This window comes from Mesoplodon densirostris, chromosome 19 (assembly GCF_025265405.1).
Source record: "Mesoplodon densirostris isolate mMesDen1 chromosome 19, mMesDen1 primary haplotype, whole genome shotgun sequence".
Taxonomy (NCBI): domain Eukaryota; kingdom Metazoa; phylum Chordata; class Mammalia; order Artiodactyla; family Ziphiidae; genus Mesoplodon; species Mesoplodon densirostris.
The window spans coordinates 12,702,664-12,717,485 of record NC_082679.1 but is presented as its reverse complement, the minus strand read 5'-3'; the positions used below and the strand labels follow the sequence as shown (position 1 = coordinate 12,717,485).

General features: G+C 52.2%; 1 protein-coding gene across 7 annotated transcripts in view; it reads left to right on the top strand.

Moving 5' to 3' along the window:
• Nucleotides 1-8,487, top strand: part of LTBP4 (latent transforming growth factor beta binding protein 4) — a 28,973-nt gene extending 20,486 nt beyond the window's left edge. For all 7 annotated transcript variants that reach the window (XM_060085464.1, XM_060085466.1, XM_060085463.1 and 4 more), the window contains 9 exons: nucleotides 1,225-1,371; nucleotides 2,669-2,932; nucleotides 3,223-3,294; nucleotides 3,565-3,693; nucleotides 3,899-4,045; nucleotides 5,014-5,166; nucleotides 6,084-6,464; nucleotides 6,859-7,011; nucleotides 8,085-8,487. In XM_060085464.1, the coding sequence (XP_059941447.1) occupies nucleotides 1,225-1,371; nucleotides 2,669-2,932; nucleotides 3,223-3,294; nucleotides 3,565-3,693; nucleotides 3,899-4,045; nucleotides 5,014-5,166; nucleotides 6,084-6,464; nucleotides 6,859-7,011; nucleotides 8,085-8,239 (1,601 nt within the window). In that variant the 3' untranslated portion in view covers nucleotides 8,240-8,487. The remainder of the gene's footprint in view (nucleotides 1-1,224; nucleotides 1,372-2,668; nucleotides 2,933-3,222; nucleotides 3,295-3,564; nucleotides 3,694-3,898; nucleotides 4,046-5,013; nucleotides 5,167-6,083; nucleotides 6,465-6,858; nucleotides 7,012-8,084) is intronic.
• The last annotated feature ends 6,335 nt before the right edge of the window (nucleotides 8,488-14,822 follow it).

Here is a 14,822-nt window from a genome sequence, read left to right as displayed (position 1 = left end):
ATTTGGGGTGTGCTTTAAAAATGCATGCATAAAGTAGTAAAAGTACACTAATTTTTTTTTTTTTTTTTTTTTTTGGCCGCACTGCTCGGCATGCGGGGTCTTAGTTCCCGACCAGGGATCAAACCTGCGCCCCCTGCGGTGGAAGCGCAGAGTCTTAACTGCTGGATTGCCGGGGAAGTTCGAAAACTGCACTAATCTTAAGTGTACATAAACATCCTTTATTTTTTTCCCAACATTTTATGAGGAATTTTTTTTTTTTTTTTTTTTTTTTTTTTGCCATGCCCCACGGCTTGTGGGATCTTAGTTCCTGACCAGGGATTGCACCCGGGCCACGGCAGTGAAAGCACCGTGGAAATCCCACGGACCGCCAGGGAAATCCCAAGGAAAATTTCTAAACATACAGAAAGTTAAAAGGCCTGTAGAATGAAACATCAGCATACCCATGGTCTATATTCTATTATTATCATTTGGTTATGCTTGTTTCCTCACACATCTTTCCATTAATCCACAAAATTTTTTGGATAGAATTTTAAGATTAAATTGCAGGCTTCAATATACTTCCCCCTAAATTCTTCTGTGCATAATGCATGTCATTAACGAGAGTTCAATTTGTGCTTACAGATATTTTTATTTGAGGTTCAATTTACATACAGTGCAATGCATGAGTCTTAATTATACACTCACTTAGTTTTGACAAATGCAAATACAACAGGCTTCATTTGTTTAAAGGGCATTAAACTGAAGTCCTGGGAAATATTTGAACTTCAGGCATACGTGGATCCAGGAATTGTAACAAGGCTAGCTGTTCTCCCAGCTCTGCTATCCTCTAATGCATTTATTTTCAGGCAGATTCTCTTTTCACAATGACAAAAGTGGCCCTAGCGCCTCTGGTTGACATCCTTAGCTTGACATCCCTGGCTACAGAGGGAGGCTCTTTCTCCATATTTCTAGAATGAGTCCCAGGACTGGCTTTGATTGGCCCAGCTTGGTCACTGCCTGTCTCTGAATCAGAGAAATGCAGCAATCTGCTTGGCCTGCTCAAAACTTAGGTTGGAGGAGCAGAGGGTTCCCAAGGGAAATTCAGGGCTTGTCACCAAAAGATAAGCAGATGATGGGATCTGGGCCATTAAAATACTCACACTCAGAGCCCAGACTTTTAGACTTACGGAATTCCAGAAGTTTACAACCATTGACTCCCTCTTCCCTGTTGTCTCCTGTTCACAGATGTGAATGAATGTGAAACGCTACAGGGTGTGTGTGGAGCTGCCCTGTGTGAGAATGTGGAAGGCTCCTTCCTCTGTGTCTGCCCCAACAGCCCTGAGGAGTTTGACCCCATGACTGGGCGCTGTGTTCCCCCTCGGACGTCTGCTGGTGAGACTGAGATCAATGTCTACTTAACTGATGGCTGCCGGCCCCGCAGAAAAATAATGGGATCTAACCATTCCTGATGTGGACAGCTGCCATCAGTTAGATGCTGTTGTTTTAAACAACAAAAACCTTCAGAACACATGAGTTAACCTGGGTGTGGGACTCAGTATCAGGAGATGTAGATCCTGGTTCTGACTTTACCAGATTCCTTCATTCAACATATGTTCACTGAGTTTAGGCCCTTTTCTGGGCCCTGGGGACACAGTAGTGACCAGGAGAGACCACCCTGTCTTCAAGGGGCTCACAATCTAGTGGGGGCAGATAGCAATATAACCTGATGGTAACAACCCAGAGTGATCAGGACTGGGATGGATGAGGCACAGGCCAGAGCAAACAAGCCTGTGATGGGAAAGGCTAGGGCATGGTGGGAATCCAGAGGAGGCACCTCCCCAGCCTTGAAGGAGAGTTAGGGAGGGCTTCCTGTAGGAGGGGATGTCTGAACTGAGAGTAGTAGGATGAGTAGAAATAAGCCAAGCCAAGTGGATGAGGGAGGGCATTCTGGGCAGAGGATACAGCAAGGGCAAAGGCCTGGCAAGGCAAGAGAGGACCCGACATGTTTGAGGGACTGAAATAAGTTCAGGGTGACATGCTCTACAGAGCAAGGGAAGGGGTGGGGAGAAGTGAGGCTGCAGAAGGAGTCAGGCGCCAGACCACACTGACTTATTACCGTGGTCAGGAGGTTGGACTTTTCTTGAGGCGCTCTGGCACCACGGAGAGGTTTTGAGCGGGAGAGGGGTGTGATCAGGTTTTGGAACTTCCTCTGGCTGCCATGTGAAGGTGGATTGGAGTGGGGCTGGGACCTGAGCAGAGAGGACAGGGCTGGACCAAGGCAAGGGCCATGGGAGGGGAGGAGAGGGCAGGTGGGAGAGGGGCTCAAGAGGCCAAAGTGGACAGGCTGTGGGGCTGCCTGGGTCAGGGAGAGGTGTCCAGGCCTAGGTCTAGATTTGGGTATGAAGATTCTGAGACCAGACTGGGACACGTTGGATGTGAGGCCCCAGGGAGGCCTCCAGGAGGCCAGGGAAATCCCCTCTTCTCCTACCTGAACTGCAGCTTGGATGATGGGCCGGACGCTTGGGAGAGTGAGATGGGGAGGCAAGAGGTACAGAAATTAGAGGAGGTGAGAATGGGAGAGAGATGATGACAGAGGCTGAGAGGTGTGGAGTCGGTTCTGCCACATGGGGCCTCAGTTTCCCCATCCATAACATAGGGGCTGGAGGCTCAGCCCACACTGTCTCCTCAGGCACGTTCCCGGGCCCGCAGCCCCACATACCCGCCAGCCCCAGTCTGCCAGCCAGGCTGCCACCACCACCGTCCCGCCGGCCAAGCCCACCTAGGCAGGGCCCTGTGGGCAGCGGGCGCCGGGAGTGCTACTTTGACACGGCAGCTCCGGATGCATGTGACAACATCCTGGCCCGGAACGTGACGTGGCAGGAGTGCTGCTGCACTGTGGGTGAGGGCTGGGGCAGCGGCTGCCGCATCCAGCAGTGCCCAAGCACCGAGACAGGTGGGCATGGGCCGCTGGGTGGACACAGGGCGGAGGGTTTGGGTAGCAATAGGTGGACGTGGGACTGGGACAAAGGGACACATTTGGACAAGGGACTGAGGTGCTGGTATTGCACGGGCAAGAGTGAGCTGCCAGCCAGGTGGGCGCGAGTCTGAGAGGTGGATACAAACAGGCACAGGGGCTAAAGACTTGGGCAGTGAAGGGTGGGCACTGAGGCAAGTGGGCACAGGCAGGCCCAAGGCAGGGGCTGGGGCACGGGTGTCTGGGCTCAGCCTTGTCTCTGTGTGCAGCTGAGTACCAGTCACTGTGCCCCCACGGCCGGGGCTACCTGGCGCCCAGCGGAGACCCGAGCCTCCGGAGAGGTAAGGCCCGCCCACCCTCAGCCCCCAGGCCCAGCTCTGTCTCGCGCTATCTCTGTTTTCTTTATCTCTGTCTCTCCCCCTCCCACCCTTATCCTCTGTATCTCTCCCTCTGGGTCTCTCTTGCCATCTCTGTCTTTCTCTTCCCTGATCACGCCCCGCAGCTACACACACCCCCCCCCATCCAGCCCACCCCACAACCTGGCCTGCCTCCCCCCCTCCCCCCGTCTCTCTTGATGGGGGTGTGTGTGCCTCTGACCATCCTTCCCGCAGACGTGGACGAATGCCAGCTCTTCCGAGACCAGGTGTGCAAGAGCGGCGTGTGCGTGAACACGGCCCCAGGCTACTCATGTTATTGCAGCAATGGCTACTACTATCATGCCCAGCGCCTGGAGTGCATCGGTAGGAACCCCACCTCCACCGGCACTCACACCCCCGCCTGGGACTCTCCCAACCCTTGGCCACTCCAGCTCCTCTCTGGAATGTGGCCACCACCAGCAGGAAGTCCTTCCTGGAGTCTAGACTCCATCCATCCCACCGTCAATGCACCGGGGAAATGGGAAAGGGGAGAGGGCTGCTTCCTGATCACTCCTCCATGCCTCCCTAGATAACGACGAGTGCGCGGACGAGGAGCCAGCCTGTGAGGGCGGCCGCTGCGTCAATACCATAGGCTCTTATCACTGCACGTGCGAGCCCCCACTTGTGCTGGACGGCTCAGGGCGCCGCTGCGTCTCCAACGAGAGCCAGAGCCTCGGTAACCCCTCCTCCCGCCCCGCCCCGCCGGTTAGCCCCGCCCAGGTCTCTCCCACGCAGTCCAGCCCCTCATTACCCCCACTCAGCCTCCCGCGTGCACCCGGGGCACGCCCCTTCATGCCCCATTTAGCTTCCGGTCTCGGTGTTTGTCTCTCGGAACAAGAGGCCAGCGGGCCTGGTTAAAGACGAAGGTTGTAGAGGAGCCTCCCTGCCACTTACTGGCCCTGTGTACACGTGCACGTTCCTTATCGCCTCTTGGACCCCCAACTTCCTTTCTGCACATTGGGTGGATTGGCAATAGCCCCTACTTTATAGGGTGGCTCTGAGTGAGGAATTTTATTTTTAAGAACAGAATGGGACCTGGTCTTACTAAGTGCTAAAAGTGTGCTTTCTATTATTTCCCTGTGGGTCTCTGTCTCTTTGCACCCCTCTGTGGGTTTCTGTCTTTAGGCCTTTCTCTGAATTTCTGACACTCTCTGCCTCTGTCTTTGCTTTTAGGTCTGTTTCTCTCTGCATCTTTGCTTTCCTGTGTTTCTTTGAGTCTCTCTTTCGATGTGTTTGTGTTTATTTCTTTTGGTCCTCTCTCTCCTTTTGCCCACTGACCCAAAGTCTCTTCTCCTCCCAATCCCTTTGCCTACAACGTCCTTCCACATCCTGAGACTTTATTCAACAATGCTCAGAGAGGAAAAGCAACTGCCCTGGGGTCACAGAGCCCCTGCAGCGGCCAGTCTTGGATAGAATCCTCCTCTCAGACCCTCTCACCCTCCTATATGATAGCCTTGTGCCAGACCAAGCCCCGTACTCATCTGGAGCTACCTCAGACGACTTCCGGGAGTCAGATCACAGCTGCTGAGAAGGATTTGGTGGCAGAGGCAGAGGATGGCTGGGCTGCTCCAGTAGGGAGGAGATGGAGCATTTGGGAGGGCTTGAGTTTCTTCCCGCCTTGATGCACGCTGTCTCTGCCCTCAGACGACAACCTGGGAGTGTGCTGGCAGGAAGTGGGGGCTGACCTCGTGTGCAGTCGCCCTCGGCTGGATCGCCAGGCCACCTACACAGAGTGCTGCTGCCTCTACGGCGAGGCCTGGGGCATGGACTGTGCCCTCTGCCCAGCACAGGACTCAGGTACTGCCACCTGCCTGGGCCACACTCCGAGACTCTGCCCCTCATGCTCCAAATCCAGGTCCTCAGACCCCTATGTCCCAGTGCATTCCTAAATCTTAGACCCCAAGTCATAACCCAAAGACCTCCAAGCCTCAACCCCAGAAACCCCAAGGCCTGACTCAGCAGGTCTCATAGTTCCAGTCCCAAAAGGTCCCAAGGTCTGATCTCTCAGACCTTCAACTCCTGGTCTCTAGAAGCCCAGGACAGCCCATGAGACCCCTCCCCCAAATCCTGGACCTTTAGACCTCCAATACCAGTTGCTCAGATCCTGCCATCCTGGCTCACAGACTCTGGTCATAGCTCGCAAACCTCCAAGTCCCAGTGGCTTGGATACCCACATCCAGGTGCCTAAGAAGCCAACACACAGCTCCAGAGATCTCCATGCCTTGGCTCTAAAAAGCCCTGAGTCTCCCTGTTCTCAGCCCTTGGGAAACCAGTGCCAGTCCTAGGCCCTTGCTCCTCTGACTTCCAGGTCCCATGGTTCAGATCCCCTCCCATGCATCCTGACCCCTCAGGCCCCTGGTACTTCCCAGTCCTGGTCCCTAAAACACCTCCATCCCATTTTTGTAGGCCCCTAGCCCCAGATCTCATGGGCCCCCAAATTCCAGCACTTGGACCCTGATTTCTAGCCGCAGTCCTCAGTACTCCCGATCCCAGTGCCTCGGAATCCCCGTCTCAGTCCTCAGACCTTCAATCCTGGCTCCAGAACCCCTGATCCCAAGCCTGCAATCCCAGTCTCCTCCTTTGAAGCCCCTCTAATGCCTCAGCCCACGGCCCTCCCCACCCTCTCCTTCGGGCTTCTCTTCCCCGAGGGGGGACGTGAATGATGGGTGCCGAGGAAGCAAGGGCTGATTGTTAGGCTTGGCTCCTGTTCGCAGATGACTTTGAGGCCCTGTGCAATGTGCTGCGCCCCCCCTCATATGGACCCGCACGGCCAGGTGGCTTTGGACTCCCCTACGAGTATGGCCCAGACCTAGGTTCACCTTACCAGGGCCTTCCGTACGGGCCTGAGTTGTACCTGCCACCCGTCCTACCCTATGACCCCTACCCACCGCCACCTGGGCCCTTCGCGCGCCGGGAGGCCCCCTACGGGACGCCACCCTTCGACATGCCCGACTTTGAGGACGATGGTGGCCCCTACGGTGAATCCGAGGCTCCTGCTCCACCCGGCCCGGGCTCCCGCTGGCGCTATCGGTCCCGCGACACCCGTGGCTCCGTCCCAGAGCCTGAGGAGTCGCCTGAAGGTGGAAGCTATGCTGGTGAGTACTGCGGCCCGAGTGATGGGGACTAAGATGAGAAGCCAGGTGTGCAGAGAGGTGGAGATGGGGAAGGGAGGAAAGGAGGGGGAGGAGGAGAGACAGAGACAGAAACGAAGAGAAGCCGCGGGAGAGACAGGCTCAGAGAGATGGGAAAACGGAGATATTGTCGGAGAGAGCGACAGAGAGCACGGATGAAGAGGAACAGAGACATCCCTGTAGACCTTCCTAGAAAGCGATGAGGACAGAAGGAAAGCCAGAGAGCAGAGCGACGTAAACATCCTGGCCTCACAGCGCCCCCCAGAGTCCTGGAGCGGGATGGGCAGTTTTAGAAGGGGACCCACCGAACCTGGGGCGCGGCCCCACCCGAACCCCGGAGTCCCCGCACTCTCCGCAGGCGCCCAGGCTGGGCCGTACGAAGGGCTGGAGGCGGAGGAGTGTGGGATCCTGGACGGCTGCGCCCACGGCCGATGTGTGCGTGTCCCCGAGGGCTTCACCTGCGACTGCTTCGATGGCTACCGCCTGGACATGACCCGCATGGCCTGCGTCGGTGAGGGGTGGGCCGGGGCCAGCATGGAGGTGGGGTACAAGAGAGGGTGGAAGCCTTTACTAGGGGTGGGTAATCAGGGACGTCAAGGAGACCGGCCAGCCCCGGTGGGGAGCAGAAAGTAATTTTTGCTCAGAGACCGGGCTTGCCTGAAGGACAGGTCAGGCTGGGAGGAAAGTGGAGCTTGACCACAGCACTGTGGCTGAGCTTGAAGCAGGATGGAAGGATAGGATCCTGCAGGCGTGATTTCTAAGAACTCCCAGGGCTACCTTGGGCAGTTTGCTTGACCTCTTTGAAGAGCTTTCAGTCTTCCCATCGAATAGGAATTATGTCTGCCTAGTTTAGACAGTAGTAAAGCAGAGTGATTACAATCAGGGACTCGGGGGGAGTTGGATAGACCTCAGGCTCAGTCCAGCAGCTTGCTGTGTGACCCCGGACAGGTCACTGTCCCTTGCTCAGTTTTTCTTACCTGAAAAATGAGTATAGTCGTAGAACCCATTTCATAGAGTCGTGAACATTGATTTACAATGACAGTGAGGCCTATGTGTAAAGCTCAGAGAAGAGAACTGAGTTCCTCAAAGTCTCACAGCCAAGAAATGGCAAGGGGGCTGGGCACTCGGGGTCTTTGTGAGCTGGTCTGCGAACCCCCTGGGCAGAGTGGGCTTTTTGTGTGACATGGGGTAAGGGGCTTCCCCACGCTAGGCCTCAGTTTGCACAGTACCTAGCTCACAGGGTTATTGGGAGGATAAAGTTAATACATGTAATATACTTAAAACAATGTCTGGCACAGAGTGAGTACTTATTGTTGTTGATATCGTCATTAGTATTGTTTTTCTAACAAAAACATAGTGTCCTAGGGGCTACCACACTCATCTCACAGAACACAAGGCTGAGGCACAGAGAGGTTAAGTTACTGCCCAGGCTCACACAGCCAACGGGTGGTAGTGGCTGGATTCCACTCCAACAGGAGGCTCAGCATCCACACCCCTCTGCACCAGGAGCCTCAGGGGCCAGGGACGTGGGCTCCCGGGTCCCCAGCTCTGAACAGCGCTCCTGGTATTCCCCCCCCCCCCCAGACATCAACGAGTGTGACGAGGCCGAGGCGGCCGCCCAGCTCTGCGTCAACGCGCGCTGCGTCAACACGGATGGCTCGTTCCGCTGCATCTGCCGCCCAGGATTCGCACCCTCGCACGAGCCGCACCACTGCACGCCCGCCAGGCCCCGGGCCTGAGCTCCAGCAGCCGTGGACCGCCCACTCCGCGCCTGCGTACGCGGGGTCCCTGCTGCACACATCCGCCCTCTTGCTTTCGCGCATGCGCATAGGGATGCCGGACCCGGAGCAGAGGATGGTCGATGGGACAGACGGGGAGGAGGAGTGCCCTTCCTACGGACGCCGCGGGCCCGGGCTTAGCCCATGGTCCCCTTCATATTCCCGCTCCTTTTTATAAAAATGTTCAATTAAAAAACACCTATTTTGTATCTTCTGTCTCTGTCTTCCTAATGTTTCTCCCACTTTGGCTCTAGAGTTTGTTCTTTGAGCTACTAAATCACATCCTCTCGCCGTCCCTACTTCTTCATTCCCGTGCCTCTGTCACTTGGTCTATCTCTGCCTCCCTTGGTCTTTGCTCTTCTCCTATGTCTGTTTCTTTGTCTCTGTCTTCTGTCTCTTGCCTTTCTGCTTGTTTCCTCTGCCTAATTCTCCGTGTCTTTGTCTTTTGGTCTCTGTTGCTGTGTCTTTCTCTTTCCCTATCTCCCTGTTTTATTCTCTCTCTGATCTCGAGAGAGGTCTTACCTCTGGATTTTTAATACTCCTGACCCTCTCAGTAGATCCTGTCTGTAGCCCCCACTTCCCCCTATGTGAGGCCCCAGGAAGGGGTGGGATGGGGTAGCCTCAGCCCCTGCTCAGGGCACTCCCTCTTTGCTCAGGGAACCCCACATTTCCTCTGTTTCCCAAAGAAGTTTATTTATTTATTAGTGTTAATTAATTAATTTATTTGGTTGCACCGGGTCTTAGTTGAGGCAGGCGGGCTCCTTAATTGCAGCTCGCTGGCTCCTTAGTTGTGGCATGCAAACTCTTAGCTGCAGCATGCATGTGGGATCTAGTTCCCTGACCAGAGATCGAACCTGGGCCCCCTGCACTGGGAGCGCAGAGTCTTAACCACTGTGCCACCAGGGAATTCCCCCAAAGAAGTTTAGAGCTTTTCTGGTACAAGTGGGCCATGGAAAGGAGGTGGGAGCAGTAGTCACTGGAGGGGTGCATCCAGGCCTGGGCCTCCAGCTGGGATTTGGCTGTGGCAGAGCAGGGAGTGGCAGTCCTGGTGGGTGGCCTGTGCAAGGACATGTGGAGGTGGGGATGAGCTGTGTGTGTGATGGTAAAGAGCCCAGCACGGACCTCCTCCCCAGTGGCTGCTGCCTTCTTCCTGACCATGTGGGGAGTCCAAAGGTCTCCTCCTCCCAAGAAAAACAGAAAGCCTGGATGAGCATAGGCTCAGAGGACAGGGGACAGTCAGGAGTGGGGGAGCCCATTGGCACTGGAAAAAAAAAAACAATACAAAAGACTGTACCTGAGTCATTCTTCACCCACCTGTTAGTGTTAGGTTCTCACACTCAAATGCTTCAGTGACCAGGTGAGTGATGCTAGAGGGAAGCAGGTGCAGGATAAGAAAATCAAAGTACAAAGGTGAGGATACGCAACCAGGGACATTCTGCTTAAGGAGTGGATGGAACAGAGAGGGAAATGTCCCCATTTTAAATAATAATAATTTTTATAACCACCCTGTGGGTCTGGTCCATGAGATATCAATTTTAATCTTCCAGGTTCAGCTCAAGTTGTATAAATGGGGAACAGGGGCTCCTTCTTGACCTGACCCCTCATGAGCTTCAGAAAGGGTCGATTTCCCACTGGTGCCACATGGAGGATCATACCAATAGTGTCTACTCTACAGGAGTGCTGGTGGCGATTACATGAATCATTCTGTATGTCAAGTGCTTCGAACTTCACCTGGCATCTGGCAAGTGCTCAGTGATTGTTATCATAACCTGAGGGCTTCCTGGAAATGCCAAGCTCTGTGGTTGGTCAGATGGTGAGGGCAGATGGCTAGATCTTGTTCTTCACCTGATCTTCCTCACCTGGGGGCCAGACTCTTTCCCCTTCAATGGGACAGTGAGAAACACTTAGCACAGGGACCTTGGCAGGGAGGGGTGTCAGACTGTGAGAGGCTCAAAGCTCCACAAAGGGAAGATGGTTGCACAACTTTGTACTAAAACCCACTGAATTGTACACTTTAAATGGGTGAGTTGTAGAGAACAAATGTATGGACACCAAGGGGGGAAAGGAGGGGTGGTGGTGGGATGAATTGGGAGACTGGGATTGACAGGTATACACTAATATGTATAAAACAGGTAACTAATAAGAACCTGCTGTATAGCACAGGGAATCTACTTTGCTGTACAGTAGAAACTAACACAACATTGTAAACAACTATACCCCAATTAAAAAAATAGTAATAAATGGGTGAGTTGTATGGTAGGTGAATTGTAGCTCAATGAAGTGGTTAAAAAGAAAAAGAAACTCTACAAAGGGAGTCAAGAAGCGACCCTTCAGCTAATACAGGGACCCTGGCCCAAACACTGACCTGTCATTCATTCATTCAACGATATTTTCTATATAATATCTGCTTTGTAATAAGTGAGTGTTGAGAACACAAACTTTAGCCCAGCCTTAAGAGGTAGGAGCTAGGGAGGGCTCGTGGAGAAGATATCTGAGCTGAGACCTGAACAATATGGGGAAATGAGCCAGACAAAGCAGTGGAGGAGGGTGTGCCAGGTGGAGGGAACAGCATCAGCAAAGGCCTGCAGGTAAGGAAGGCAAATATCCTTTAAATGCCCCCTCCCCTTTCTTTTGTATGTCAGCCCTTGTGTTGGACAATGCTACTGACATTTTTAGTGACCAAGGAATCCCTGGTCCCTGCCTTCATGGAGCTCCAGTGAGGGACAAAGATGCATTGCCAGGGCTTCCCTGGTGGCGCAGTGGTTGAGAGTCCGCCTGCCGATGCAGGGTACACGAGTTCGTGCCCCGGTCCGGGAAGATCCCACATGCCGCGGAGCGGCTGGGCCCGTGAGCCATGGCCGCTGAGCCTGCGCATCCGGAGCCTGTGCTCCTCAACAAGAGAGGCCACAACAGTGAGAGGTCCGCGTACCGCAAAAAAAAAAAAAAAAAAAAGATGCATTGCCAGACATGACCATTTGTGCTGGGATGGGAGAGGCACAGGAGAGGGGTCGGGGCTGGGATAGGGAAGATCAGAGGTTGTGGGGTTCCAGAGGAGGCACCTGAGCCAGTCTGAGAGAACATCAGGGAAGGCTTCCTGGAGGAAGAGCTAGCGTTCTGAACAGTCTCTGTTCAAAGATCCCTTTGAGAATCTGTTGAAAGCTCTGGACATTCACAGAAGAAAAGCACACGAACGTTGTAGGCAATTCGCAAATACTCCCATTCCCTCAAGCGCCTGTGCCTGGGCTGCCGGTAGTTATCCCATTACCCTCCGCAACCATCTTGCTGTATAAATATCCCAGGAATGGGGACTGGGATAGCCAACACTGCTGGAAAACTTTGAGTTGGAATTTCAGTATCCTGGGTGTGGGGTGGGGTTTTGAGAGCCCCAAACTTCCCTCTAACCCCGCGCCGGGACTGGAGGGTGTGCCAAAGAGCTAGCTTTTTCCTGCCTACATCCTCCTCACTAGCCTCTAGCCCCGGCGCTGTGGGGTCCTTGGCACGTGCCGGGACCAGCGCGTTCTCCTCTGGAATGTCCAGAGGAAATAGTCCATACTGTCACCACGCTCGCCAGACAAGCGCCGCAGCGCTCCCTGACGGTCACGGAGCAAGCGCGTCCCAAGCCGCCCGCGCTCCCTAGTGGCTGATGCTTATACAGTCATCAGCGAGCACCGACCCCCGGTTCCAGCCTTTGGTCTGCTGACTGCAGTCTTCATCGTCGCCGTCAACGTCATTTTCTTCTTCTTCTTCACCACCACCACCACCATCATCATCATCATCATAGGTAATACATAAATAGTGCATCCTATGTGCCAGGCACTGTGCTGCTTTATACATGTTACCTCATTTAATCCTCACATCAGCCCTATGAAATGGGTTCTGTTACATTTGCATTTTCCTCATTTCAAGCACGGAGAGGTAAGGAAACTACTCACCCAAGATCACACAACTACTAAGTGTCAGAGCCTGGATTGAACCTAGGCAATTTGTCTCCAGAGTTCATTTTCTGAACAGTTCAAAAATAATCATGAAGCGAAGTAATATGATGGCTTGGGATCGCTTCAAACAGCTGTGTGTTAGAGTGGAAAGAACCTGGGTCCCTGGATCACCACGTTGCCAGCCTGGATCATTTCACCTGTGGGTATTATTTGAGAGAGTATTATGTGAGAATAAACTTTTTTACTTAAGTCATCATATTTTGAAGTGTCTTTGTGGTAGCGATTCAGCTTTTATCCTAAAACAAGGGCACCAGAATCACCTGGAGGGCTTGTTAAAAGGCAGATGGCTGGGCTCCACTCCCAGTAAGTCTGGAGTAGGGACCTAGCTGATCCCACAGGAAGACTCCAGGCCTGGCCAATGAGTGAATCCCTCCCCTTGGCCTTTGCAGTTGGTTCAGGATTGGGCGTGTCCCTGAAGTCGGACCAATGAGAGTCAGTCCTGGAACCATTGCGGGGTTGTTGGGGAGGGCCCTCGTAGACTCGCCGTGCTGGAAGGGCTTAGGCCTGGAGCACTGGGGGCTCCCCTGAGGGAAGAGTAGTCTGAAAGTGAAGCCAACACAAGGGAAAACAGGGCTGGGAGATGAACAGAGAGACTGTTCCTGACGTATATCATCTGTGCCTCTGGGTCCAGTGAATCCCCAAAATGTTTCAGGAAGTTGACATTTTCCTTTACATCCTACATCAAATCTATCAGCAAATTCTGTCAACTCTACCTATAAAAGATGTCCTGTCCTGCATTTTTTAAGCAAAGTATAGTTACGTACAATATTATATGTTACAGAGGTACAATATAGTGATTCACAATTTTAAAAGGTTCTACTCCATTTATAGTTATTATAAAAATATAGGCTGTATTCCCTGTGTTGTACAATATATCCTCTTGTCCTGTATTGGAAGAAAAGTTATGCTATAAATTAGAACATTATTGGGTCAATGACAAAACTGGAATACAAATAGTAGAGTAAGAAACTTTTGCATGTTAATGTTAAATTTATGAACGTTAGTCATTGTACTGTGGTTATGTAAAAGAACATCTATATTCTTAGAAAATGCACACTGAACTATTTAGGAGTAGAAGGCCATGTGTATGTATCTTAGCTTCAAATTATACAAATTCCCTTCCCCCCACAAACATAACAGAGCAAAATTTTTTAAAAATACTTGTTTATTTATTTATCTGGCTGCGCTGGGTCTTAGTTGCGGCATCTAGTTCCCTGACCAGAGATTGAACCCATGCCCCCTCCACTGGGAGCGTGGAGTCTTAAACACTGGACCACCAGGAAGTCTCCAGAGCAAATGTTAAAGAGGGTAAAAATGTTAACAAGAAATGAACCTGAGTAAAAAGTATATGAATGTTCTTTATGCTATTCTTCGTCTTGCAAATTTGAATTGATCTCCAAAAAAAAAGGTTAAAAAAATTTTTTTGAGATCTAAAATTCTGGACTACAATATCAATATAAGTAGAACTGGGGAGATAAAGTGCTCTATGATCCAGGTAGTGTTTGGTCTGAAGATTAAACTTTTAATTAAACTTCAGATCTGATTTTTTACAGTGTGCATGTAAAATTTCAAGGATTGCTACTGAAAGAATAGAAATGGTGCCTAGATTCCAAATTAGTGGAGGGAAAAGGAAGAGTGAGAAAACACAAGACAAAGCAAACAAACAAAAAACGCGGTCACTTCAAAGAAGCCTTAATGAGGGTGGGGGGGAAGCATAGCAAAAAATGGGGACAATAAAATCACACAGTATGATGGTTGGAGTGAATAAAATATATCACTAATCACACAGAGAAAAATTGTATTCTGAGCCTAAACACTTCCGGTGACCCGTGTCCCACCCTCCTCCCCAGGCTTCCTGCTCCCACCGCTGCCCCCCTCCCCAGTCCCTTTCTCAAGCAGCTAGAGGGACTCTGAACACCCAAGTCAGATCCAGTCCCTCCCCTGCTCCATCTCACTCAGAGTAAAAGCTGGAGCCCCCTCTGTAGCCCATACAACTTGGCACCATCTGCTTCTGGTTTCGTCACCCCCTTCTCCTCCCCGCTTAGTCCTCTCCAGGCACATGGATCTCCTTATTGTTTCTCTGAAGCACCAGACATGTTCTCACCTCAGGACCTTTGCACTGGGCGTTCCCTCTGCCTGGGGGACTCTTTCCACTTGACTCACTCCCTCGCCACCAATAGAGAATGGATAAATAAACTGGGTACAGCCACACAGCGGGGATCTGCTATGAGAACAACCTATGACTACACGTGGTTACAAGAGTGAGTCTCACACTGCGTTGAGTGGAAAAAGCCAGATACTCGAGATAATATATATTCTGCTTCTATTTACTTCAAATTCAGGACAGGATAAAACAGTCTATGCCGTCAGAAGTCAAAATGAGGGTGACCCTGATGGGAGGGCAGATGCGCTGAAAGGAGCCAAACTGCTTCTTGGTCTGGGCGCTGGTGACCGAGGTGCATTCAACTGGCGGAAATTCACCCTGCTGAACACTTACAGTCTGTACTGTTTTGCATGCACGTCGACTTCAAGAAACAGCTTCAAGAAAC